This window comes from Vicugna pacos, chromosome 12, assembly GCF_048564905.1.
Source record: "Vicugna pacos chromosome 12, VicPac4, whole genome shotgun sequence".
Lineage (NCBI taxonomy): Eukaryota > Metazoa > Chordata > Mammalia > Artiodactyla > Camelidae > Vicugna > Vicugna pacos.
Window position 1 is genome coordinate 57,454,341 of NC_132998.1, and position 27,233 is coordinate 57,481,573.

Here is a 27,233-nt window from a genome sequence, read left to right on the forward strand (position 1 = left end):
AGCGGGGAGGAGGAGCCGCGCACACAACCTGTGGGCCGCCCGGCGGCCGGCGGACTCACACTCGCCAGGACCGGCGAGGGGCCCTTGGGGGGCCCCCGGAAGACGCGAAAGAGTGAGAAAACAAACTTGGAGAGCGGAGTGACCTGGGGGCCGGGGGCGGAGTCGCCAGCGGGGGAGGAGAGAGCGAGCAGCGAGCGAGAGCGCGGCTGGCCCAGGAAGCGGAGAGCGCCGCCCACCCATCCGGGGCGAGAGAGGCGCCGCGGGCAGAGGCAGGCTGGGCCGGGGGCTGGGCGCTCGACCCCCACCGTGACCCCGCAGCCCCCAGCCCGCCCCCAAGATGATGAAGAGGCAGCTGCATCGCATGCGGCAGCTGGCCCACACGGGCAGCTTGGGACGGTAAGAGGCAGCCCCCTCCCTTCCAGCCCCCGGCTCACCCCCCGTAGGACCCTAGGGGAGGTAAAAGTGGGGGGGAGGTAGGGGACAGCTGGACAGCCACCTTCTGACTGGCCACTTCTCTTCCTCCCTTCTAAATGCCACCCTCACCTCCCAGCCAGAGCAGGAAGGGTAGGCACTGGCCTTTGGGGGAAGGGGCACCCCCACCCCCAATGGGAGGGCGAGTGGAGGATCAAAGATGCTGGATCTTCTGTCTCCATGAGCCTCTAAACAGATGGTCCTCCCTGGCCTCACTTGTCCCCTCTGTACAATGGGGACTGTTATCTGGTTGCCTGAGGGGGAGGGGTGACCAGCAACCCAGACCTTAGGGGAGCGGAAGAGACAGGGTCCTCTCAGAGATGAAAGGAGGGGCCTGACCCTGTCTGCCCGGTGCCTCTTCCCACTCCCCCACCCCCCAGCCCAGAGGCCTCCTGCTTCTCTATCTTGCTTCTGCTTTTCCCAGCCTCAGGTAGAAACATCCTCAGGTCCCCCTGTTCCTACCACAGCTCCTGAGCTGGTGGCGTGGAGGTCAGAAATTTGTGGAGCTCCCAGGGCCTGTCATCTCTTCCCCTTGCAGTGGGAGTTTCTCATTCTCTGGGCCCAGGGGAAGGGACTGAGTGTCCACAGACCTGTTCTAGTCTCACATTGGCGCAGACGCCTGTGTTAGCCTGGGTAGTCAGGCCACCTTGCTCCAGGCCTCAGTGTCCCCACATGTCCCCCGATGGAGGCCCAGGACCTGCCCATCGCTACAGTCCAGAGTCCTGTGTGACTGACAGCCCAGGAGTCCGAGTTCACACACTTCCTGTTCTTGGGGCCAGCCCGGGGCCTCCTCTGCCCTGATCAGCAGAATAGAGAGGCTCCCCCAGTCCCCTCTGGTTTTGTCCGCCCTCTCAGGACACAGCCCTGGGTGGAGGAGGAAAAAGCCTGTATCCTATTCCCGCCCCCGTGGAATGTGTTCCGACTGGGATGAGGCAGGCGGGCCACCCAGGACGGCCTGATCGGGAGGGGCACTGGAAGCAACTGGGGTTCAGGTGCCCTGTTTTGGGGGGGCCGGAGGAGGCAGGGGGTTTCCTAACCTGGGTCGGCTCAGCAGAAGCTCTCTCTCCCCCCACAGCACCTCGGAGACTGCTGAGTTCCTGGGTGAGGACCTGCAGCAGGTACATGCCTGGGCCAATAGTGGGTGGCAGGGCAGGCCTGTGCAGGCGGCCTGTGCAAGCTGTCAGCAGAGGGCCGGGCAGGGATGCCAGCTGGGGACCTGAGTTGAGTCATTCTCATGCTGTTGGCCTTGAGGTCCCCAGGAGTAGGAAAGAGAAAGGTAGATCCTGCTCTGGGGGAAAACTGGGGAGTGGGGAACAACCACCTCCCATGATCCATAACCCCCGGACCTCCTCCCAGGTGGAGCAGAGGCTGGAGCCGGCCAAGCGAGCAGCCCACAATGTCCACAAACGACTGCAGGCCTGTCTGCAGGGCCAGAGCGGGGCAGACATGGACAAGCGGGTGGTGAGTGGGGGTCCCAGGGAGGAGGGGCCTGGGCAGGACACCTCTGTCCAATGGGGCAGTGAGGTCACAGCTGGGGTCTCCCCGCCAGTATGCATCTCTGGAATCAAGGGAGTGGAGACTGCTCAGTCCTAAGGCCCCTCGGGCACCCCACTCATTAGATCCTATTTCTTCCCCATCCCCTTCTTGACCCCGCCCCCTCTGCACCAATCCTCTGAGCCAAAGCCAGGCCTCTGACAGCACCTGAACCTCTCTGTCCAATCAGCACCCAGAGCAGGTGCTCTTAACTGGGCAGCGTCTGAGGGCTTCCTGAAGGAAGTGGCATTTGAGCTGGATTTTGAGTGTTACTCACTGGTATTAATCAACAAGCCAGTATTTATGGGTTGATTACTGCTAGTCTGTTGCTAAGATATGTCAAAGCATTGCTTCACTTAATGCTGAAAATAACCGTAGGAGGAGACTGCCTTTAATAGCACTGTGTACAGAGGAGGAAATGGAAGCAGAGAGGTAAAGTGACTCACTCAAGGTCACACAGCTAGTAAGTAGCAAAACTAAGATTTGAACCCTGGTCTCTCTGACCAAAGCTGATGCTCTTCATTAGGCTAGGTAGGAATGGGGAGGCATATTTGTGATCAGATGATAATTGAACTTGACCAGAGCAATAGGGAGCCGTGGATGGTTTTCAGTTGTGCGGGGGCTCAGTCAGTCACATACGCTCTGAAGCAGAGGAAAGAGCCGTCTCCGAGGTGGTGTTCCTGGCTTCTCCACTTTCTTAACTGTGTGAACTTAGGCAAGCTGCACCCTCTGTTTTGAGTTTTCCGTTCAGTGATGGGACTTGGTCATTCCTTCCTGCCCAATCCAGTGGCTTTTGGGAGGGAGAAAAGGGACCCCAGGTGGATATTAGCTCTGTACGTGGTCACAAGGAGATGTCACCTCCATGTACTTTGTCATCATCCTGCTTCCAATCCCACCTGTGACTGCAGCCCCCTGGGTTCCCGCCTTCCCTGTCCATGCCCAGTGCCTTGGTGAGGTACTGCCCCCAAGGGACTTGCCATGTGCTCAAGTAGGGTGGAGGGAAGCCCAGGGGGTGAGCACACACATGCTCACAGCTAGCCCTGCCCCTCCCTGCAGAAGAAGCTTCCCCTCATGGCTCTGTCCACCACGATGGCCGAGAGCTTCAAGGAGCTGGACCCCGATTCCAGCATGGGGTGAGCACGAACTGGGGGCTTGGCCCTCACCTGGAGATGCCAAGGAGAGATCTGGGCTGAGAGGGGGTCCAGTTCACTGGGGAAAGATAACCAGTCTGGGGAGAGTGCCCTGGTCAGTGAGGGCAGCCAGACTTGGGAGGAGGGTGTGGGGCTCAGTGAAGATGAAGGAGAGAGAGAGGGACAGGAGGGAGAGAGGAGGCCTGAGTCTTTCCAGATGGGGGTGAGGGGCTGTGGGAGCCTGGGCCCACTGGGTGCTGTGTCCACAGGAAGGCCTTGGAGATGAGCTGTGCCATTCAGAACCAGCTGGCCCGCATCCTGGCTGAGTTTGAGATGACCCTGGAGAGGGATGTCCTGCAGCCGCTCAGCAGGCTGAGTGAGGTGACTTAGCCCCGCCCCTAGCTTCCCCAACCTCTAGCTCCGACCTCCACAGCCCACTGAACCCTCCTCTGCCCACCCCCAGGAGGAACTGCCAGCCATCCTTAAGCACAAGAAAAGCTTGCAGAAACTGGTGTCTGACTGGAACATGCTTAAGAGCAGGTGGGAGCCACAGCCTTCAGGTGGGGTTCATGCCGGCCCATGGATGTGACCACAGAACTTAGGCCCTTCCTCCATGAGGAGGACACTGCAGGGCCCACTGAGAACAGTGTGTGTTCTTGTGCCATGCCCAGATCTTAGGAACATGTGACGGCACACGTGAGGGGGCCTCTGTGCGCATCTGTACATGTGCTTGTGCAGGTGAGGGTATCACCAAAGCCTAGGATAGCCATAAACCATTCTCCAAGATCCCTGGATGGTACCCAGGACAGCCCCACCCTCTACTCTGGAGGTGTGTGGCTATGATCATCAAGCTCGCCACCAGGGGGCGACCCAGAGCACTTTGCGCAGACCCTGCAGAGGCCCAAGGCCAGCGCAGCTCTGGGATTTGCGTCTGTAAATCCCAGAATCCTATGTGGTCAGGTATATGAAGGGGGCACTTGGCTCTGGACATGCTATGGGAACATGTCCCCACCTTGGGATTGTCCCCAGGCTCAGTCAGGCAGCTAAGAACTCAGGCAGCAATCAGGGCCTGGGCGGCGGCCCCGGCAGTTACAGCCACACCACCACGGCCAACAAGGTGGAGACGCTGAAGGAGGAGGAGGAGGAGCTGAAGAGGAAGGTGGAGCAATGCAAGGTGAGGGCATATGGGGCTTTCTGGATGTGTGGGGGTGGCTGGTGTGGGTACTGTCCCCGTTTTGCAGGGGAGGAAACCAGAGCTCAGAGAGGAAACAGGACTTGCCCCAGGCCACAGAGGTAGGAAGCAGCAGAGCTGGGATTTGAACCCAGGAGTCAGGCACCAAAGTGTATACTAGGCATTACCTTGTAGCCTCTTCTGTTTATACCAGTCGCACAACAGCTGGAAGGGCCTGTTCACCAGGATCTCCGTTTTTTTTTGCAAAGTGAGTGAGTGAGTGAATGAAGGGTGGGTGAGTGAATGAGCGGCGAGTACCACAAGGCACTGTGCTAAGGTTATGTGGACACAGAGAAGAGGACTAGAAGCTGTAAAAGCCCCTCAAGGGCTTGAAGGGGCCCCTGTGGGCTGGCCCCAAGAGCCAACCTTGGCAGAGAGAGGAGAGCTGTCTGCAACCCTCCCCATACAGCTTGGGCAAGTCACTCACCCCTCCAAGCTTCCCTGCTGGGCCCCAGCCTCAATGATATAAACCCTCTCTGTCCCCAAGGACGAGTACTTGGCCGACCTGTACCACTTCGCCACCAAGGAGGACACATATGCCAACTACTTCATCCATGTGAGTCCAAGACCAGGCTCCAGCTACCCAGAGCTCAGAGGCCACTGAGACTCCCTGCGAGATGGTGGGAGGGAGGGGTCTGCATTTGTGACCCTGGGGGAGGCTCAGCTTCCCTCTCTTCCCTTGGGGGTGTCCCCTCGTCCCCACAGCTCATGGAGATTCAGGCTGATTACCATCGCAAGTCTCTGAGCTCTCTGGACACGGCCCTCGCTGAGCTGAGGGAGAACCACAGCCAAGCAGGTGGGGACACAGGTGGCCCTCAACCCACACCCCTGACCCCCACCCTGCTTGGGGCATGCTAAGAACCTTGCACTCCATCCTGAAGGGCAATAAGAATACATGGATGAGTTCTGAGCAGAGGAGGACAGTTAGATTTGAGATGGAGAGGTTGCTCTGGCTGCAGCTCAGAGGATGGAATGAAGGGGCAGGACTAGGGCCAAGAGACCTGTTAGGAGGCAGAAGGGAGGTGACAGTGGCCTGGACAAGGGTGGAGGCAGTGGAGGTGAGTGGATTAGGGATGTTGGCTGATTTCAGGATGTTTGGCATGGATGGTCAATTGGCAGGTGGTAGCCCCTTGAGAACATCTCAGGGTGCCCCATCTGCCCTGACCTGGCTGCTCAGGAGTGGGAGGACCCTAGGCCGCTGATCTGTCTCGTCCCTGCAGACCCCTCCCCCTCGATGATGGCCGCCCCCTTCTCCAGGGTGTATGGGGTGTCTCTGGGAACCCACCTGCAAGAGCTAGGCCGGGACATCGCCCTGCCCATCGAGGCCTGCGTTGTGATGCTGCTTTCTGAGGGCATGAAGGAAGAGGTGGGGCTCGCTGGGGCGGGTGGGGAAGGAGCACCAGGGCCCTCACTCAGTCTCACAGCTTGCTGGTACGGGGGCCTGAGATCCCACCATTAGCACACAGGTCCCGGGAGAAGGCATGGCCTCCTGCTGCTGAGTTGACACCACCTTCCACTTAGTGATGCTCGTATGGGCCAGGCACTGTGCTGTAAGCCCTTTGCATTCCTTGCTCCATTGGGTTATCCCAGTAGCCCTTGGAGGGAGCCCTCATTAGCACCATTTTGCAAGGGGGAGACAGGCCAACAGGTAGATGTGCCCAGCGGCAGGTGACAAGGTGGCAGTGAAGCCAGGACTCCATGTGAGTCACTGCCACTCGCTGCCCTCACCCGTCCTTTGCACTCGGTCAAGCTAGTACATCGCTGCTTTCCTGAAGACAGACCCTTAGGAGGTGGATCACACTCTAAGAGGATCTTCTGCTTCCCGACAGACCTGCTGGGCCTCCTGTCTTTTTTCTGCTCCCAACCAGACTCTTGTCTCCCCATAACTTTTCCTAGCTCCTCCCAGACTTTGCACTTTGCTCAGAATCCTAGACCTTGAGAGTTGAGAGGAACCACAGACACAGTGATGTCCACTCAGCCCACCAAACCAGTGGGGCCCCCAAGGCCTACCCCAGGCTGGGAGTGAGCCAGGGCCTCCCAGCCAGGGTGTCCAGCCCTGCCCAGCTCTCCGTGACCCCCGCCTGCCCTCTCTCCTGCCTCAGGGCCTCTTCCGTCTGGCCGCTGGAGCCTCCGTGCTGAAACGCCTCAAGCAGATGATGGCCTCGGACCCCCGCAGCCTGCAGGAGTTCTGCTCGGACCCCCACGCCGTGGCAGGTGCCTGCTCCGAGGAGCCCTGGTGGAGGGCCTTCCCCCCGATCCCTTCCCTGAAGCTGCCTGGAGTGATCCATGATACATTTGGCTTAAGGCCTGATAATCTGTTGAGAAGACATCTGAGGAGATGTAGGGGTCCTTAACATGAGGTCCACAATGAGCCCCCTGGAATGTGTGTACAAGATTTTTTGAGGGACAAGATCACTAAGTTCCATCATTTTCTCAAGAGTCTGTGGCCCAAAGAAATGATCAGACCTAGACACGTTAGTGAAACAAGGGCTGGAGGTTTCTAACATGGAGAGAGCCGGGTCCTGGGGGTAGCGGTGGGGACTTGGTAGGCTTAGTCTGAGCCCCCGCCACCACTCCAGGTGCCCTCAAGTCCTATCTGCGGGAGCTGCCAGAGCCACTGATGACCTTTGACCTCTATGACGATTGGATGAGGGCAGCCAGGTGAGGATGGGGGCCGGTGCAGGGGAGGACAAGGCTGCCGAGGGGGCCTCTCTGGGCTGGCTCACCAGGCCTCTCCCCTTCCCAGCCTGAAGGAGCCAGGAGCCCGGCTGGAGGCCCTCCAGGAGGTATGCAGCCGCCTGCCCCGCGAGAACTTCAGTAACCTCAGGTGAGCCCCCGGCCCATCCCATTGGCCTCCCCGAAGCCAGGGCCCAGCTGGCATTTCAGGGCCCTGGGTTTGAGTCCTGCCCCCTTATCCTAAGCAATATATCTGAAAACACAGCTTTGACGTAGTAGCCATATTTATGTGAGACACTGGACTAAACACACACCTTGAACCTTGAAGCCACACCACCTGGCTTCAAATCCCACCTCAGCCTCTGCTGTGCTCCTGGGCCAGCAACTTAACCTCTCTGTGCCTCAGCACCCTCATGTGGAAGACATGGAGCATGACAGCCCCTACTCCGTAGAGTGTCCGGGAGGTTCTCAACTTAGTGCCTGACACGTAGGTGATGCTCAGTAGGTCAACTGATGTAACTGTTAAACTTCAAAACACATCCTTTGTGGGATCTGTGCCACTCTTTGGAAATCCCGGGCTGGGAAAGTCTCAGGTTTTGGAGGCATCCATGGGTGTTTGTGGCCCCAGATGCCCTGCCCCGGCCCAAGCCCCCCTCCCACCCCAACCAGGTACCTGATGAAGTTCCTGGCACGGCTGGCAGAGGAGCAGGAGGTGAACAGGATGACACCCAGCAACATCGCCATTGTCCTGGGGCCCAACCTGCTGTGGCCCCCTGAGAAGGAAGGGTGAGGGGCACGGGTTGGGGGAAGGGGACAGCCCCAGCCCACCCCACCCAAACATCTGCTTATTCCCCGCTGGGCCTCAGGTTCCCCATCCTTTGAGTGGGTTGAGCAGCTCGTTTTGTCAAGGCTGCTGTGAGGAACAGCCCGAAGGGATCACAGACCCCACAGGGCTTTGGAGATAGGTATTCTGGGTAATGGTAGTAATGGGGTGCTTGGCAGTCTGTTGCTGGGGGCTGGGAGCCCAGATGTCTGGTTCTAGCCCCACCCCTGCACCTTCTAGAGATGGGCCTTAGGAAGACACTGTAGACCTTCATCTGTAAATTGGAGAGAAATTATACAAATGTCAAGGATCTGTGCTTTGGGAATTAGATGAGATAATGAATGGAGAAATGTTTTGTAAACTGTAAAGTACTGTGGAACGTGAGGGGTTGTTATTCACCCAGCCGGGAAGGCAAAAAGAATTCGTTCATTTGCTGAGTGCAGTTAGTTGCTGAGGCTGCTTAGATCCAAGATCTGTGAGGACAGTGGCGCCATGACTGTCTGGTGATGTCTGTTGTGGGTGAAGGAAGGGGAAAATTTGGCGTGTGACTGACACATTTGCCATACACTGGTGGTCTGGGAGTGTTCTGAGAAAAGGACTTGATGTGATTGATGTACGTAGCACAGGGCCAGAGTTGGGGCCACTAGACCTTGCTAAATGATGACTCACTTTTGCTCTCTTTTTGTCCCAGGGACCCAGCCCAGCTGGATGCAGCCTCTGTGTCGTCCATCCAGGTGGTGGGCGTGGTCGAGGCTCTGATACAGAATGCAGACACCCTCTTCCCTGGAGGTAAAGCTCCCACCTTTGTGAATCCTGTGCCCTCATCTGCCGAGTTTGGTAGCGTCCAGACTTTAGTCCCTGGCAGCCCCCTCCACTCTGAGCCTCAGTTTCTCATCTGTAAAATGGGGATGAACATGCCTGCTTCGTAGGATTGTTGTGAGGCCCATGTGGGAGTGAGAAGGCAAAACACAGTCCAGATAGCATCAGGGGAAAGGAAAAATGGTCCCATCATGGGCTGAGCGGGATAAGGTTGGCGGAAGTTCTGCAAGTTACGGCCTGCTCCTTTCTATCCGCAGATATCAACTTCAACGTGTCAGGCTTATTCTCAGTGCCTACTCCCCAGGACAAGGTCAGTGACAGGCCGGCTTCTGAGGAGCTTCCATCAGTTGCCATGCCCACCCCAGCCGTTGTCCCATCTCCAGCTCCGACCCCGGCCCCAGTGGCTGCCAAGGAAAGGTAAGGACTGACGTATGAATGGCCCCACAATGCCCAGCCTGAGGCACCATCTCCCAGGGCGTCCAACAGCATTTTAGGAAAAACAGGTACTGTATTTTCATCCCAAATGCTAGGTTTCCCAGTTTGGAGTGGGTGGGGTGGAAACAGACATACTCCTCTCAGCCACTGCTATGTTCCCTGCGGGGTTACATGGCTCTTTTCTGTGCACCTACTATGTGCCAGGCACTGTTTCAGGCCCTAAGATTTAGGAAACTAGGGAGCTGGTCATTCTGGAATTTGTAAATACTGTACTTTCCAGTCCTCTCTTTGATGCTTTACATCGGAGGGGCTGTGTGCTACCATGTTGCCCTCAACCAAGTGGGGATTGTTCATTTATCACAGACTGCTGGGGTCCAAAACTGAATTTCCTCAAATGAGTAACACAGATGAATACAACCCTTAGAACTTGCATTCCACAGGGTGGGAAGAGAGAATCAACCAGCATGAATAGAGGCATGATCTAACATCAGGCGGTGATGTGTGCTACATGGGAAGATAGAGTAGGGAGCTGCATGAGCCATGGGGTCAGGAACGGCCTCCCTGAGGATCAGCCAATGGAGCAGAGCCAGAGATGAGCCATGGCCTCCTCCTCTGCTTCTTGTCCAGTCTCTGGCTTCTCTCGTGGCCGGAACCTCCCATAAAGATCATGTAGACCCTGAGAGCTGAGTCAGAGGGGAGCTCCAGTGTTCTACCCCCTATCCTGGCCACACAGGGGACCACGGACCCTGTCTCAGTGCCACACAGCAGCCAGGCCTCAATGGATGCAAACTCCGGCCAACACCAGAAGCATCTCTTCAGGGAGGCCCAGCCTAGGGACAGATCCCAGGCCCGGCCACAAGGTGGTGGAGGTGGGGACAAGTCCTGGGAAGATCCAAATTCAGCCTGTTGGCTGGGAGCCTCCCCACAACTCCAGGAGACCTCTGGGAGATGGCCAGGGCTGACCTTGACCCTCCTCTTCCTTCTCAGGGCAGAGTCCGAGACGCCCCTCAGACCAGCCTCCCCCAAGTTCAGTAGGAGCCCCCCAGAGGCAGGAGCCCCAGCAGAGGACACAGCTCGGAAGAGTAAGTTGGCTGTGGGAGGAACGGGGGTGCAGAGGGTGGGCAGGGAGAGGGGGCGGGCCATTTCCCATGTTTTCGGACAGCCGAGGGAAGCCAGGAATCCAGGTAGCTAAGAACCTAGGTTTGCTGCCTGATGCTCTGGGCTCAGATTCCAGCTCTGTGACCTTGGGCAGGTGACTTCACCTGTCTGCACCTCAGCTGCCTCCTCTGTGTAATGGGACAGTAACTACAACTACCATGGAGGGCTTTTCGGAGAATGAAACGATGCCGCCTGGCCCATAGCCAGCACACAGTCCATGCTCGATAAAGGTCAGCGGTCGCGAGCGTTAGTGGCAGTGGAGTCCAGTCCCTCCAGAAGCCCAGAGATCATAGAGTGAAGAGGGAAGATGGGGTCTCCAAAGGGCTGTGAAGGAGAGCGGTGGTGGTGGTGGTGGTGGTGGTGAAGTGGCCTCCTTCTGAGCCTCTTTGGTGCACTTAGCTGTGGAGGTGGCCTAAAGCCAGGCGGGTTCAGGTGGAGAGTCTTCAAGGGCAACTAGGACACTTGGGATGCCCAGCCCAGGAGGCTGTAGACTTTCCACCTGGGTATATAGGGTAGATCTGGGAATAGATGGGACAGCGGCAGGGGCCTCTGGACCAGCGTGTGCTGGGAGGTCACGCAAGGGCCTTCCTACAGGTGGGGCTTCTAGCCACCTTTCCTGGGTGGGGGGCAAGCAGGATGTTTGCTCACTGGAGCACAAGTCAAACGGCTGTCACAGCATCACCTGCGCTGGTCCTCTTGTCAGCCCTGGGAAGTCAAGGCTGCATCCCATCTCACTGGTTAGGAAACTGAGACCACAGGGGCTCAAGTCCCTCCAGTGGGTAGAGATAGAGCTAGGACCAGAGTCCAGATGTCCTGGCCCCACCCCGCCTGTCGGCTGCCTCCCCAGGTTGGACTCTGCAGGGGGATCTGAACGCTGGACTGGGGGAGTTTCTGGTGGGCTTCTGAGAGGAGGTGAGCAGGACCAGGGTGTCAGGGGGAACAGGCCTCATTTCTTTATTCAACAAATATGTACTGAACTACTCCATGCCGGCCACGCGCTGTGCTGGCCAGCTGCACATACGATGGCCTCACTTTGTTTACATTCTACTCGGGTAGACAAGCAATAGTCCAGCAAAATTAAAATTGACAAGATCATTTCAGAGCTCAAGAAGTCCCAAGAAGAAAAGATGACTGGAAAATATGACAGGAACTGGGGCAGGGCTGAGGAGGGGTCCTGTAGCTCAGAGGGTGGAGAGCAGTGGACAGAGGCCTGAATGGTGAGAATCCAGCAGGGAAGCTGTTCCCGGCAGAGGGAACAGCAGATGCCAAGATGAGGTGGCATGGAGCTTGGGGATTTGCCAGAGGCAGTGTGGACGCCTAATTAATTAACCCTTTCCTTCCTCCACAGCCAAACGCCCAGCGCCAGCCAGGCCCACCATGCCGCCCCCTCAGGTCTCCAGCACCCGCTGCACCCCTCCAGCCTCAGCCCCACCCCCTGGCTCTGGCAGCCCTGTGACCCCCCGGGCTCTGCCCCGCCGTCTGGTTGGTAGCAACCTCCGGGCCCCCACGGTGCCACCCCCATTACCCCCCACTGCCCCCCAGCCTGCCCGGCGCCAGAGCCGGCCCTCACTAGCCTCCCCCAGCCCAGCCTCCCCAGGTCCAGCCTCCCCCAGCGGAGTCTCTCTGAGCATGCCTGCAGATGTGGACCTGGGGGCTGCCACAGAGGAGGGAGGGGCCCCTGAGGCAGTAGGCAGGGCCCCCACTCCCCCAGTTATCCCCCCTCAGCCCCGGCCCAGGAGCCTTGCCTCAGAGACCGACTGAGCTGGCAGCTCCTCCCTCACAGCCCTTAGCATCCCTTCCTCCCCACCTTGTCCTCCCAGGACACAGCCCTCACCCCTCCCAAGGGGGTGGGGGGCCTCCAGCCTTTGCCTACAAGTGCCTCGGTGCCCGCTGGGTCGGCCCCCATGGCAAGGGGGACTCAGAACAGTCCTCCGCTTCTAGACTTTGTCCTCTTGGATCCACTCTGGGCTTGGGTGGGGGTCCCCTCAGCCAACTCCCCACTCCCTGGCAGGGTCCCAGGGGAGCCGCTGGAAGGAAGGAGAGGCTCACCTACTCCTACAGGACTTTAATTTTTCTCTTGCCAATATATTTTTTTGTAAGGCTGGTAAATAAATTATTTTGGACAAAACTGGAGCAGCTGCCCAAATGATAGTTTTATTTTCTGTCCTTGAAATAAAGAAGACACTTTCATAAAGGAGAAAAAATTACCTATTCTTTGCCTCCTTTCTTTTTCGTGTCTGAAATTATAACAGCCAACATTTTCAGTGCTTACTCTGTGCTTCAACACTATGCTTTTCTCTGCATAATTTCCATTTAATCCTCTTCCCGTGGAGTAAATCCCATTATCTCTTAGAGGTGAGGAGACTGAGGCTCAGAAAGTGACCTACCAAGGTCACATGGCAAGTGAGTCATGGACCTGGCCCAGGTCTGCCTGATTCCAGAGCCTGGACTTGGCCCTCACATCCTGAGCAATTTCTTTAACTTCTTGGATTTTCCATTTCCTCACCTGTGAAACCGTTTAACAACTTCCACCATGGAAGCGTTATTCTGAGGACTGAATGAGACACTCTGGTAAAGACCGAACCACCACCGTTGCACACAGAAGTGCCTTATAAGGGCTGCCTGCTGTTGATAATGTCCCCCCAACCTGCAGCGTACCCTGTCCTGGAGAAGGCAGTGAAGCCTCTCCTGGGGAGCAGGGATGGATCTGTCTGCAAACATTCCCTGAGGCTGCTCTGTGCCAGACTCGGCTAGGTCCCAAAGCAGCCATACACCCAAGACAATTAGCATCAAGTGTCATGGCACTGGGAACCATTAGCCAGTTAGGGGCAAGCCACTTAACCCAGACTGGTGTGTGTGTGTGTGTCTATGGAGGGTGGCCATCAAGAAGGCTTCCTGGGGGGAAGGGAGGGAGGGTATAGCTCAAATGGTAGAATGCATGCTTAGCATGCACAAGGTCCTGAGTTCAATCCTCAGGACCTCCTTAAAAAAAAGTCTTCCTGGAGGAGGTGATATCGAGGAGGAGTCTTTCAGGAGCTGGCCAGGTGAAAAAAAGGGAAGAAAGAACATTACAAGCCAAGAAGACAACTTATGCAAAGGCCAGGAACAAAACCCAGGGCACTGGAGAAGAGAAAATAGCCCCAGAGACTGACTGATAGGGTGTGGCTTTTCCCAGGTCTTCGAAGCTCCAGTTGCTCCTGGGGAGTCAGACAGGTCTTCAGGGTCTCAGAGGTTGAGAGACAAGCACAAAATTGTGACACATCCCTCCCCAAGTGGGGACTTAGGTAGCCAGATCCATCACTGCCCTGGGCAACTGGCCACTGCTGCTCTGTCTCCTCTCTCTAGAGTCCTCAGGGGACAGGCTGCCTCTAGCCCAGTGCCTCTCAGTTCTGGCCTCACAGTAGAATCTTTTGGTAATTAAAAAACAAAGAAATCCAAAACTGCCAGGGCTCACCCAAAACAATTAAATTAGAATCTCTGGGGTCCTGCCGCACTTCGGTATTTTTAAAACACGTTTATCAAAAGTTATTGAATTGTATGTTTAAGATCTATGCATCCTATTTTATGTAAATTTTATCTAAAAAAAAAATCCGTTCCCCAGGGAACCCTACTGCACAGCAAGGGTGGAGAACTACTGATCTAGGCCAGGGGCTCCAGCATCCGAGAGGACACCGTGAGCCTCTCTCCCCGTCACGCTTCTCAGGACCTCTCTCGGAACTGGAGCATCCACGGTTCAAAGGGCAAAGAGATTTTACCCAAACATGACATCTCCTCTAGTATCTGTTTTCCTCCCAGCAACCAGCTACCTTAAGCTTTTGATTGGCTGAGGAACGCAGGGCGGCTATTCGCGCTATGTTTTCGATTCGAAACTCCTTATTGGCCCAAAAGAACGTCAGTCTCCCAGCCTCCCACCCCTGCAAGAGGCTAGTTGGGGCTAAAGCTCCGTGGCGACTGGCCCAGCAGAGCTAAGGGGCGGGGCCTTCCCTCTGTGGCGGCCGCGATTCTGCCCTTTTCTCCGGGCTTGGTTAGCGCTCCTCCCCGAGACTCTCGCCCCCACTGGCCGCGGGCCAGGCATGACCCCGCCCCCTGGCCCTTCCGGCGCGCCGATTGGCAAGTGCCGGGGCCCGAACGGCTGCGGGAGAGCGCGCCGTGCCCGCGGAAAGAGAGCAGCGCGGTGCGGGCGTGCGGGCAGCCAGCCGGCTGCATGGCGCGCTGCGAGCGGCTGTGCGGCGCGGCCCTGCGCGACGTGCTGGGCCGGGCGCAGGGGATCTTGTTCGACTGTGACGGGGTGCTGTGGAACGGCGAGCGCGCCGTGCCGGGCGCCCCGGAGCTGCTGGAGCGGCTGGCGCGGGCTGGCAAGGCGGCGCTATTCGTGAGCAACAACAGCCGGCGCACGCGGCCCGAGCTGGCTCTCCGCTTCGCGCGCCTCGGCTTCGGTGGACTGCGCACCGAGCAGCTCTTCAGCTCGGCCGTGTGCGCCGCGCGCTTGCTGCGCCAGCGCCTGCTTGGGCCGCCAGACGCGCAGGGCGCGGTGTTCGTGCTGGGAGGCGAGGGGCTGCAGGCCGAGCTGCGTGCGGCGGGGCTGCGCCTGGCGGGGGACCCCGGCGAGGACCCGGGCGCGGCCCCGCGCGTGCGCGCCGTGCTGGTGGGCTACGACGAGCACTTCTCCTTCGCCAAGCTGAGCGAGGCCTGCGCGCACTTGCGCGACCCCGACTGCCTGCTGGTGGCCACCGACCGCGACCCGTGGCATCCACTCAGCGACGGCAGCCGGACCCCCGGTGAGCACGGGACTGGCGTGGAAACTGAGCTGGGGGGCGGCCTGCGCTGTCGCCTCCATGCCTGGGAGTGCGGGGCAGGGAAAGGGCGCCTCCAGGTGACAGGTGGGGAACAGGACGGATGTAGGGAGGTCCCCATCCAGCAAGAGCCCAGGATGCTTTTGTGTCTTCTCATGGTCATTCTTGTAGTCGCCACCCTGTTGAGGGGCGGCAGTGGGGACTATTTGACAGATGAGGAAACTGAGGCCCATTGTGGCTCAGGGAGTTGCAGGTGGAATCCAGGGCCTGAACTTGCAACCCTAGCCTTCCTGAACCAGCCTCAAGGACTACTGTCATTTTGCCCCACCTGCCATAGGGGTGAGGTCGGAGAGTTGCGGACAAAGCCTGGAAGGATTGTCCCCCTGTTGGAGGGTTGGAACAGCATTCCCAGTGGCAGGTTGAAGACAGGTGTGCGGGGAGCAGGGCACACAGGAGGTGGGTGGAGTTTGGCCTGAGTTCCAGTTCCAGCTCCAGGGCTCTGGAATCTCGCTAAGTTACATAACCTTGGAGCATCTCTGCCCTGGGTTTAAAATGGGAATACTAACGGTGCTAGTTTCGATGAGGAGAGAGTGACCAGGGTGAGTGCCTGGTTCTCAGATGATGTTGTATCTGAGCTCTCTCATGTTACAGAGATTTATGAAGCACCTTAGTGTCTGTTATTTAGTTTCAAAATTACTCTGGAGATGGAAGTTACTGTCCCATTTCTCAGTTAAAGAAACAGGCTGAGAGAGGAAGTGAGCTGCCCAAGATCAAGAGGAACTGAACGTGGCTCTTGAGGCCATCTGACCCCCAACCCATAAACCCCACCCTCTCCATCCAAGGCCCTCTTCACTGCTGGTTAACAGTGGGTATCTGGGTATTCACGTCTGCAAAGGAGGCAGGAGCAAGTGAGGCTCCTACATCTTGAAGGGTTCAAGTTAGACAAGAGTAGATTGTAGTAGAGGGTAACTGACAGTAGTGTGTGTGGACAGCTAGTCAATAGGCTGAGGGCAGAGACAGAACTCCATCACTCCCTCCCTGCTGGCTACCGACTCAATTGATACCAGATCCTGGGAGGGCAAGATGGAATTGATTGAGGAGTAGACACATTGTTATGATGGGGCCTCAAGGAGGGCCTAGGCCTGAGATCATCTAGGAAGGCTTCCTGGAGGAGGCATCTTGCAGGACAGGGCACTAGGGGTGGAACAGGTTTTGGGCCATGGCAGAACCAGGCTGGGAATCTTACTGTTCTAGGCCTGTCTTAGCTTTACTGCAGACTTACTTGCTGCATGACCACTTCAGTCTCAGTTTCGCCATAAGTCCAAGGTAAGGGCATTGCTCAGGGCTCCCAGCTGCAGGAGCTCCTGCCTGCCCTAGGCCATGCTATGAAAAGTGAGGTTCTCCGGAGGCCTCAAAGCTCAGATTAAGGCTGTGGGTTAAGAAGCTCTCCTAGGGGCTCAGGAAGAATAGTGTGGAGGAGCTGGGGAGAGACCAGGCCCTGTCCATTGCAGCCCCTTGGGTCTCAGCACCCACCTGGCTGTGCCCACCAGCTCTGCTGGTCACTCCCACAGCCAAGAGGGGGAGGCAGAGCTTAACAAATACAGCGCTGCTGTCCTGTTTGTGCACAACTGAATCATACAGCTCTGAAAGTGGAATGAAAATATTAATAAAGGCCCCAGTATGCATAAAATCTGAAATAATGCAAATCTCTCACCCCAGTTCCCCCTCCACTGTCCCTATGGGTCTCTTAAATTGTGTGTTTACCTTGTTACCATGTGGCAGCCACTTGAGCTGGCAAACAGAAATGCCTGCTGTCTTAGGAATACGTCACCAGCAAAACATATGCCAGCCTTGACATGACAGGATGTTGAGAGGAGTGGGATGTGGTGGTCTGAGGACAGAGTTATGTTCATAGACTCCCCTGCTTGGATGCTTGCTCCCGCAGGATACGGATCTTTGTTTCATTCATTGCTCTATCCCCAGTGCCTAGCACGGTGCCTGGCATATAACTGGGCCTCAGTAAATCCTGGCTGAGTGAGTGAGGTAGGACATGGGGACCAAGAGTGATGAGCTCTATCCTGGTGGGAAAGGAAGCTGCTGACAGAGCTACCATTCTTGAGCCAAGAAAATTGCTTTGGACTTGAACCCTTCCCATCCTGGAAGGAATTTCTAACAGAGCAAATGGTTCTTCTTCCCGACCCAGTTCTCAGGAAAACAAGCTGTCAAGTTCTAGGTCACAGGTCAGGGAGACCTTCCCAGCAGGACTGCTGTGGACTGGCTCTGCCCTGATCCTTGGTATGTTTCTCCTCCTCTGGGAGCTGCGGGCAAAGGATTCTTGCTGTCTGCACATCCCCTGTGCCTTTGGCTTAATCAAGCCAAGTGTCATTTGTGAGGAGGCGGCCCAGAGAGTTTGGGGTCAGACCAGTGGAGTACTGATAAATATTTAAGATCTGGAAGAGCCTTGATTTGTACCACTTGCCAATTTCAGTGGTGTAAATACTCCCCTAAGGCCGGTTTCAGGCTCCCAGTATGAAGTCACTTCCCATCATGGGGATGGGAAGATATGTACATGCCATTCTGTAATATTTCCATCATTATGGATGTAAATAACCTCAAGAGCATAAATAATGGTAAAATAGTTAGGAAGTGATGAGTTTTGAGAATTTATTACCTTTGTTTTAAACATATTTCATTCGATTGTCAGTTCGTATAAGTTGACTTTTAATAGTGGCTTTGCTTAACCACCAGCTCACAGAATTCCTGAAAATGAAGCATTCAGTACTCCTAAGCCAGTACAAGCTGGCCCCGCACATGTCTGGATTAGATCTGCCTGAATGCATACCTTTTATCTGCTGCTTATTAAGCTGTGCAACACTGGACAAGTTACTTAACAACACTGAGCATCAGCTGTCTCATCTGTAAAATGGGCGTTTATGAGCACGCGCACAGCCCCTGGCACTTTAGAATGTGCTTAGTAAATTGTGATTATCATCATCATTTATTCAGGGACATCATTGTGACAGTAGGACGTTCTGGCACAAGGATGTGCCTCTGGGACGGGCACAGTGGACTCATTGTGTGGGGCAGGATGGTACTGAGCTGGGAATCAGAACTGTCCTTTTCTAAACAATCCTCCTATTGTTAAACCCTTGGGTGCGTTCCACAATTTTGCTTATTATAGTTACTGCAGCCACGGACATCTTCAAGCATGTAGCTTTTTGTCTCCAGTTTGAATTCTCGCCTTGTGATCACTTTCCCAGTGGAGGCTGACAGGGTCAGAGGTGCGAACATTTCTGTGCCCTGCTGTATTCCAAAAGGGCTGTGCCAATTTCCAAGGCCGAGAGCGCACATTCTTATAGCAGTAACCACAACTGCTGCTTGTTAAGTGCTTTTCCGTTTCCAAAGCACTTGCCCCTGTGATGCCCACAGCACCTCTCTGAAGGTAGGCCTTACCTGGATCCCCCTTTCCAGTGAGTCCAGGAAACTCAGAGAAGTTGGCTTGCCCAAAGGCATATAGCTGCCGGGGTAAAGTAGTGAACCTCATGCAGGACTGACCGAGCCAGGCCCAGTTACATGCAGTGGCTCATCCACGCCTTAAAATACCCACATGAGGTAGTGCCGTGGATATCCCCACATTAGAGATGGGAAAACTGAGGCACAGGGAGGTTATTAAGTAGCCTGTCCAAGAAAGGTGGAGATGGGATGTGAATGCAGACAGATGGTTGCAGACTCTTAACCCCAACACTGAAATGTGGAAGCAGGTGGCCTTTTGACTCAGTTCAATCATTTGACCTCTGAGCCAAGCTGCCTCTGTGGGAATTCCAGTTTCAGGGCCTGGATGCTTTCCCTGCCACCCACCCCTACTGACAGAGTCTCCATGTCCCTGCAGGCACCGGGAGCCTGGCTGCTGCTGTGGAGACAGCCTCAGGACGCCAGGCCCTGGTGGTGGGCAAGCCCAGCCCTTACATGTTCGAGTGCATCACGGAGCACTTCAGTGTGGACCCCAGCCGCACGCTTATGGTGGGCGACCGCCTGGAGACCGACATCCTCTTCGGCCACCACTGTGGCATGACCACCGTGCTCACGCTCACAGGTGTCTCCCGCCTGGAGGAGGCCCAGGCCTACCTGGCGGCTGGCCAGCACGACCTTGTGCCCCATTATTATGTGGAGAGCATCGCAGACTTGATGGAGGGGTTGGAGGACTGAGCCCACCAACCTGCAGCCGCAGCCACAACCCTCCCTCACCCTGATCCCACAACTGGAGGTGATGGGCCATGGGCTGCATTAAGCATACCAGCTCCCTGGCCCCAGTTTCTGCCCTGGTGGGGCTGGGACCCAGGGAAGGTTTGGGGCCCTCGCACCCCCTCCCAGCAGTGGCTGGGCACTCTGCTGTCCCAGAAGTTGCCCCCTCTCCCTGACTGGTTCGCCCTGGCCTGACCCAGCCAGGTGGCCTTATTTCCTGCCCTGTGAACTCCCCTGGTTTAAATCTGGGCCCTGTTGCCCACTGATTTCCCCCAATTCTGAGCACTTAGTCCCCTACCTCCTCCCGGGGGCCTCCAGAGCTCTGCCTGCTCCTGGGCCCTGGCCTTGGGTCCCTTTTGACCAATCAGAAGTCTAGGTAACCATAAATTATTATTACCCTGAGCCCTGAGTGGACCAATCAGAAGGCTAAGTGATAGTGACTCATCGATACCGGGTCCTGAGTGGACCAGTTGGGAGCCTAAGTGACAATGACCCTTTCATGTCCTAGGTCCTGAGTAGACCAGTCAGGACACCAGGTAATAATGACCCATTGGTCTCTTAGATCCTGACTAGAACAATCCAGAAGTCAGAGACACTGGCCTCTTGACAACCTGGATCTGACTAGACCAGCCAGGGGTCTAGATTTCTATCCATAAATAAGGGTCCACGTGCTGAAGACACCCCTCTACTACAAAGGGGCCACTTAGTGGCTTCTGGGGGCTTCTGTAGCTGAGAGCCCCGCCCCTCCCTGATCACGGTAGCAGACCAGTGTTGATGGTGGCCACAGCTTGGGAAGAGGGCCTTCATGCTCCCTCTGTGCCGTCAGTATTTGCCATGCCACCTCTCCCCCGAGCCCACCCCTAGCTATTTATTTATTGTGTGCCAGTGACGGTGGGGGTGGGGGTGGGGGCAGGGCCTTCCCCGCCACCTCCACCTCTGTTGTAACCAGTCCGCCCGTACTTAATAAAGTGCGAGTGGGAGTGTCTGTGTGGGTTCAAGTCTGTGTCCAGGGAGAGGCGGGAGGAGGAGCCTCTGCCTGAGCCTGCTTTCCCTGGAAGTGGGCCCACCCGCTTTGTGAAATGATCCACCTCAGTTCCAGAGTATTCTCTGAGTGCAGCGGTACCTTAGCTCAGCAGCACTTTATGCCTCACTGAGTCTTTATATACCGGTTCGTTTCAGTCCTGCAGAAACTCCAGCAAGCTTGTATTACTCAGCCCACTTTACTCCTTGAGGAATGAGGATCAGAAAGGCGATGTTAACCTACACAAGGACACACACCAAGAAAGTGTGATCACCTGAGGCAGGATCTGAACTTAAATGTTGGCTGATTCCAGGAGGCTGCAGTCCCTCTCTGTAGAGAGAGGGAGGAAGGCAGGTCTTGCCCTCCGGGAGCTCAGGTGAGATGCTGCGGACCCCGCCCCTCCATTTCAGGCATCCTTCACACCTGGGTGCTGCTGTGAACATCTGCCCTGCTGGCCTCACATGCCCAGCCAAGAACTGGCTGAGGGGCAGCGGGACAGGCCTACAGAAGCTGGGTGGGGAGATGCCGTGACCATTCCAGGCTTGACTGTCACTGATTTACATGTCACTTGAGCTTGCACAAGCCTGCTCCCTTATTTATAAAGTGAAGGGTGGGACCTCAAGGTCTGGGAAACTCTCCCCAGTGTGATTCTTCTTGGGAAGAGGGAGTGTTTGGCTGAGCCTGGCTGCATCAGGAAGTGGGAGCAAATGTGCACTCGTGGAGACTTCTGGTTGTGACACGCTCAGCTCAACCTGACTAAGGCAGAAGGGAGTTTATTGGCTGCCCCTGTGAGGTGGTCCAGCACCCTCCAGGTGTATCATCCCTCTCAGCCTCTCTTCTAGGCTTTGGGTGTGGAAGCTTTTGCAGCCATTTTGTTATCATGAGGCATGGCCCAGTATATTTCTCTTATTTTTCTGCTTTGTGACTGCTTTGGGAAGATTGGAAGAACTTGGGGTTGTTTCCCCCAACCTCTAATTTAGAAAAGTTTCAAACCAACAGAAAAAGTATAAGAATACCACAGTGAGCACTGTATGGCCTTCACGTCAATTCCCAGCTAATATTTTAGGAAGTTAATGGCAACAATCCACAACATAAAACAACTTCACATTATACCCCCTGGTTTCAATATTGTCCTAGTTTTGCCTCCCCTCCCTTCCCCCATGTTGACTACTTTCTTGATGACCAAGGCCTTAGAGTTACTTTCTGTTGTCTCTGCATAATTTTTCCCTCTGGGGGTGGCTTTGAGGCAGTAGCCAAAGTTTAGACTCACTGAAATCTAAACTTGGTCTAGCATCAGGGTCCCACCCAGTACTCTTTTGATTTCATTTTACCTATTACAGATAACCATAACCAAGGGACTATAAATTTTACTTTTTTCGCAATTCCTTATACATCCAGTAAGCCAACTCCCCAGGAGTTGGAGTCATGTCTAAATTCCACTGGCAGTGTTTACCTTTAGTAATAGTGCAGCCCAGCTGCTGCTCGGACCATGGGTGACCACGTGACCAGCCAGGAATCAAAGGTTCCTCATCTCTGCCCTTTCACACTTTCTCTTCCCAAACCACACGTTTCCATGAGCCAGGGCCTTTGTAGCAAATCCCACTTCTCTGACACCAACTGAAAGGGAAAACTGTTTCCTCTACCCACAGAACACAGTACTTCCAACACCAAATGTGCGAGTTTTCTATACCAAACAATTCTCTAGTTTTCTGTGGACACCAACTGGGTATCCTACAATTTTAATTCAATTCTGACACTACCTGGAGTTAGTGCAGACCCCACAGGTTACGGGCTCGGTCTCCTAAGATTCTCCCCCACTTCAATGCCAATCGCAAGTCCAGCGTCATCACCTGTACTTCTGACCAACTGGCTATAAATCAGAGGTTCCCACAATCCCCTTCTCAGGTTTGAAAACTCAGGGTAACACTACGATTACTGGTTTATTATATCATAAAGGGAATGATAAAGCATGCAGATGAACAGCTAGATGAAGACCCATAGGGCGAGGTGCAGAAGCTTCTGTCACCATGGAGTTGGGGTGCGGCAGCCTCCCAGCATGGATGTGGATGTGTTCACCAACCTGGAAGCTCTCCAAACCCTGTAGTTTGGAGAGTCTTATGGAGGGGATTCATCATGTAGGCATTGGTCATTAATCTCTAGCCCATCTCCCCTCCCCGGGGAAAGTTCCAGTTGCTGCTTGGTGTTTCTGGTAAACAGCCCCCATCCTGAAGCCATCCAGGTGCCCACCAAGAGTCACTTCAATATAACAAAAGATGCTCCTATCACCCAGGAAATTCCAAGGGATTTAGGAGCTCTGTGTCACGAACTGGGGTCAGAAAGATGCTCGTTCAGTCACCCCTATCACTTAGGAAATGGCAAGGGTTTTAGGACCTATGTCAGGAACTGGGATCAGAAACCAAATACATGTTTCTTATATGTCACACTCCCCAAATTTTAATTTAGAAAAATTTCAGACCAACAGAAAAGGTGCAAGTACAGCACAATAAACACCCAAGTGCCCTTCACTTAGACTCCCAGCTGTTCATATTTGTCCTATTTGCTTAATTGCTCTTTATATATATATTTACATTTTTAACTGATTCATTCGAGAGTATGTTGCAGATGTTAAGTTCATCCCAAACCCTTTAGCTTCTCTGTCCTAAGAGCAAGGACTAGTTGTGGCTCTGTGGCTGTGCAGAAGCACAAGGACTGTCTACACGGCCACGATCCACCACGATACAGGAACCCAGATCTTTGTTGGTTTCACTGAGCCACTGAATTAACCTGCCATGGAAACCTCCTAGCTCGACTTCCTGTTACATGAGTTGTCCTTAATTTTAAAGCCGCTTCAGTTGAATTTTCCCCGGCTTACAGCCCAAAACACTCCTGATACACAGGTCCCAAGCACATCACAGGAAATGTGTGCCCACAGCCCATGTTAACTATGTTTATGGGTGGGGGGGTGCTGTACATTTCCCAAGTATTTTGATAGTTTTATTTTAGACATTATTTGGTGGTGGAGATCTAATTTAGGAGTGACCAGCCTCTAGGAAGACTTGGGCACGCTTTTGAAGAAAATTTAACCGACAAACTGTTTTCAAATGTAATACAGTTTTTATGACTACCAAGTTTTTGGTTTGAGCACAGTAAATATTTATTAATTTCAGCTCTGCAGTTTTAGTATTTTGGGCCCAACACATTTTTTCCTTCACGTCTCAAATATTTTCTAAGCTCTTAAAAAGCTCTTAGCTTCCTGTGAGTCTATAATTATGTCACCCAAAAAAAAAAAACATTAAAAAAAAAAACCAGACTCCGGCCTGAGCCTTGCAGGACTAATGAATGACAGGGTCTGGACCCCACCCAGACCTCACAGGACAGGAGGGGCAGTTCCTTAAAGGCAAACCGGGGACTGTGTTCAGCGGGGGACAGACACCAGATGGAAAGGTGGAAGCCACCAGGTGGCTGTCTGGGCAGGTAGACCAGCACATGCAAAGAGGGAGGTGGAAATGGATGAGCAGGTAAGTGTGGGGTGGGCTCCAGCACAAACTGGTTGGAAAAGTACCTGAAGTTGGGGGACATCCCCTACTAGCCCTTCCTCCCTTTCACTGAGCAGGAGGAACGATTACTGTTGAGGTCTAGGTATCCCGGACCACAGTGTTCTTTCCTTGGCTCAGTAGATAAAAGGGCCGCAGCCCTAGCTCTGGGGGCCAAGCGGCCACCGTCTCTGGGTGGTCTCAGCATCAATAAATGGGGGAGCTCTGGAGCTGGCTCTGACCACCCCCGCCTTCCCCACTGGGCCAGCCAGGTTGCCTGGGGGTGCAGCTGGTGTGTCGGTGGGCCTGGCAGCCCTCTCCACCCCTGGCCGCGGGAGGAGGCGCAGCCGTCACGGGGGCGGTTAGGAGCTGGCAGGCTGGGAAGAGCCGCACTGGCCTGGCTCCCCTGTCTGGACAAGCTCAACTCATTTCTCATGGCAGCAGCCAAGGTCCAGCCCACAGGACCAGCCTGGAGCACGAAGGAATTCCAGAGAGCTCGCTGCCTCTGCTGCAGGCCCGTGGGGTGCCGATGGGAGGACTACAGGGAGAGGGGCCTTGGGGGGTGCAAGAGAGAACTGATGCTGAGCCCCTCCCACATCACGCCTGTAATCCTCCAGCCAGCTGGCAGGTGGGTAACATTCCCACTTACTGGATACAGGTTCAGAGAGGACAAGGACCTTGGCTACAGTCACAGCTGGTAACCTCCAAATCAAGACTTGCCCCTCTTCTCTGATTCTAATGTCAGCTTCATCTCAGGGCCCCGGGGCAGCTTCCCTGTGCAGAAGCTTGACCCAGTTGGCAGTCCTGAAGCAGGAGGGAGGTGAAGACGAAATGAGATAATGTATGAAAGCCAGGCACCCGGCACAGGCAGGTAAGTGGGCGCCACCACCAGGAGGCCCTGAGACTGGGGTTGGGGGAGGGGCACACAGTGCATCTGTCCCTGCCTCCTGCCCTAGGAAAACCACAGTCCCTGTTTTTAGGGGACACTGGACTCTGGAGAGTTCCCCACCCCAGCCTAGGGAGGAGGGAACTGTTGGGGACGAGGTGGCTGTGAAAGGGAGACCTCCCAGAGGCGCTGACCCAGGAAGGTAAATTCAGCCTGGGAAAAGAGACAAGAGGGAGGCTAAAACCTTCCAAGATGTATGAAAAAAATAATCCTCTATTAAGTACAATAGACTTGAACACCGTTTGTACTAACTGTGTAGAAGAGCAGGGCTGCACATCCCCAGTTCACAGATGGGGAGACTGAGGCCAGCAGGGAGAAGTGACTTGCCAGGATGCCCTGGGGAGGGCGTGGCCAGGCTAGAGCCAGAACCCCGAGTCTCCAGACCCACAAGGGGATTTTCCAGGGGCCTATACACCATATCACTATGCCACCCCATCTCTCTACCAGCCTTTGGCAGGCCAGACACTGGAGGAGTAAAGCAGCCCTTCCCCCAACAGCAAACACTTCCTGGTGCTGGACCATCTTCCAGATTGGGGTGGGGGCAGAATGGAGGAGCAGCTCCTGAGGCCTTGAGAGCTCAACTACTGGGCTGGAACAGCCAGCCAGGCCCACCTGATGGCAGTCTGGCAAGGACTGTTCTTGAAGCACCTCTGGCCTTGGTCCATGACACCTCCTGAAATGCCCCCATTCCTTGAGCAGGCGGAGAGTGGTCTCTGTGGGCCTTGGAGGGTAAGCACAGAGGAAAGGCTGGGCTCCACCCACCCTCCCTACGTTGAGGTTTTGGGGAGGCTCTGGAGGAAAAAGTGAAGCACTGTGGTTGCTTTCTGAGGCAGCCAGTGTGGTCTGGGAGGAAGGCTGAGGGGCTCACAAGGGGTGCGACCCAATTTCTCTGGGCCTGCCTCTCAGCCCCATGCTCTTCCCTCTCCTCCTATGCCAGCGTGGGCTTAGTCATCTGGAGGGAGGTGGGGGCTGGGGAGGCAGCACAGGGCAGGGTGGGTTTGCTGGCCTGGCCTCCAGCTGTGAGTCACTCCTGGTCCACATCTTCCTCCCTCTTCAATGCTGGCAATTTCAGAAGGGGGATGGTGATATGGAGAAGGAGGTCCCATTGATTACTCCTTTAGCAAGCCCCTCACCTCGCCCAGTGCTCCTCATGCCCCTTTCTCTACCTGGTGCTGAAGTGTGAGGTGAGACACCTCCAACCCACCCTCGACTCTATTGCTACAGTGATTTTCCCTGCAGCCTAAATTTGGACTCAATACTCACCCTTCTTATAACCTTCTGTGGCTCCCTAGCACCCTCAGATAAAACAATGCCCAAGCTCCTCAGTGAGGCCCTTGATAATCCAGGTACCATTGGCCTCCTAGCCTCATGACCCATCTTTCCCCAGCACACCCTAAACTCCAGCCATGCCCAGATGCTCAGTGTCCCCAAACCTGTGCTTTCTCATTTCTGAGCTTTGATCCATGCTGGAATGCCAATCCCTGCTTCTTCACCCATCCTTCAAGACCCACCTTCTTTCCATTCTGGACCATCCCACTTCGGGGCTTGCTCATGGACTTCCCTCAGAGCCAGCATCACACAACTTCTTAATTAGGTTCATGGCCAGATTCTGCCCCAACAATGGACTACTTGAGAGCAGGGACTGAGAGGGGTTCATCTTCAAATCCTCTGAGGCCAGCTCAGGGCCAGGCACATAGTAGGTGCTCAGTATAACATCTGCTAAAGGGACGGGGAAAGGAAAGTCTGTGCCAGGCATCAGAGGGAGCAATGTGAGGAGAGTAGAGAGGGGACCCCAACCCCTCGTGGCCTGCCTCACCCTGGGATCCCTCCCAGATCCTCTCAGGCCAGAGGCTGTCAGGTAGGGGCTCCTGGACGATCCCTGGCAGGCCCCTCAGGAGAGCCAAAGCCCGAGGCCTGAGCCCTGAGCCTGGGCGGCAGCCTCAGGCCTGGCACCGGCCCAACCTTTCTTTAGCGCTTGTGAGGAGCACGAGAAGCAGCTGCAATCCCTGCTTAGGGGGAGGGGGAGGCCAAGGCGTGGCCAGAGCCTTGTGGTTAACGGATCCTGGGCCTTCTGCAGAGGCACCCAGAGCGGGCCACGCCCTGGTCTCTGCCAGGGAGCAGCCTTGTGAACCCAAGATCTAATTCTTCGAAGGACCCTGCACCCTCTCAGCTGTCTTCTCTGGGTACCCCCTGAGCTCAGCCAGCTGGCCCTGGCCCTACTCCCGCCAACTCTTGGGCCTAGCTCATCCTCAAACTATTTTCCACTGGCTTCCCCCAATCCTTGCCACAGCATAATTCTTTTGGGGGGTAGGGAGGGGTGAAGGAGAATGGAAGGTGGAGCCTGGACCCTGGGGGAGTGCTTAAGAAGGAATGGAGGGGGTCTCCGCTCTGATTGGTCATCTCTGCTCCAGAAGTGGCTTCA

The 27,233-nt window shown here is 55.4% G+C and overlaps 1 protein-coding gene across 11 annotated transcripts; it reads left to right on the plus strand.

The window, feature by feature from the left end:
• LOC102544142 (chronophin) lies at positions 1-25,758 on the plus strand. Of its 11 annotated transcripts, XM_015241608.3 has the most exons (21): positions 1-396; positions 1,547-1,589; positions 1,828-1,932; positions 3,061-3,137; positions 3,404-3,515; positions 3,598-3,674; positions 4,164-4,308; positions 4,853-4,921; positions 5,071-5,161; positions 5,586-5,731; positions 6,468-6,579; positions 6,945-7,026; positions 7,112-7,192; positions 7,711-7,827; positions 8,556-8,653; positions 8,941-9,100; positions 10,106-10,200; positions 18,959-20,132; positions 20,491-20,708; positions 24,524-24,736; positions 25,259-25,755. In XM_015241608.3, exons 1-18 carry the CDS (start codon positions 338-340, stop codon positions 19,273-19,275), a joined length of 1,986 nt encoding a protein of 661 aa, XP_015097094.1. In that variant the 5' UTR covers positions 1-337; the 3' UTR covers positions 19,276-20,132; positions 20,491-20,708; positions 24,524-24,736; positions 25,259-25,755. The 11 variants fall into 11 exon arrangements, with proteins under 11 accessions (XP_015097094.1, XP_031527562.1, XP_072829577.1 ...); XM_031671702.2 differs by lacking the exons at positions 18,959-20,132; positions 20,491-20,708; positions 24,524-24,736; positions 25,259-25,755 and adding an exon at positions 12,288-12,409; XM_072973476.1 differs by lacking the exons at positions 18,959-20,132; positions 20,491-20,708; positions 24,524-24,736; positions 25,259-25,755 and adding an exon at positions 11,625-12,181.
• The last annotated feature ends 1,475 nt before the right edge of the window (positions 25,759-27,233 follow it).

Bases quoted from the DNA above. Each gene is read 5' to 3' on its own strand.
- LOC102544142 (XM_072973476.1), top strand. From the start codon at position 338: ATGATGAAGAGGCAGCTGCATCGCATGCGGCAGCTGGCCCACACGGGC. The intron at 1,933-3,060 runs GTGAGTGGGGGT...CCCTCCCTGCAG, and splicing joins CAGACATGGACAAGCGGGTG to AAGAAGCTTCCCCTCATGGC. The intron at 3,138-3,403 runs GTGAGCACGAAC...CTGTGTCCACAG, and splicing joins GACCCCGATTCCAGCATGGG to GAAGGCCTTGGAGATGAGCT.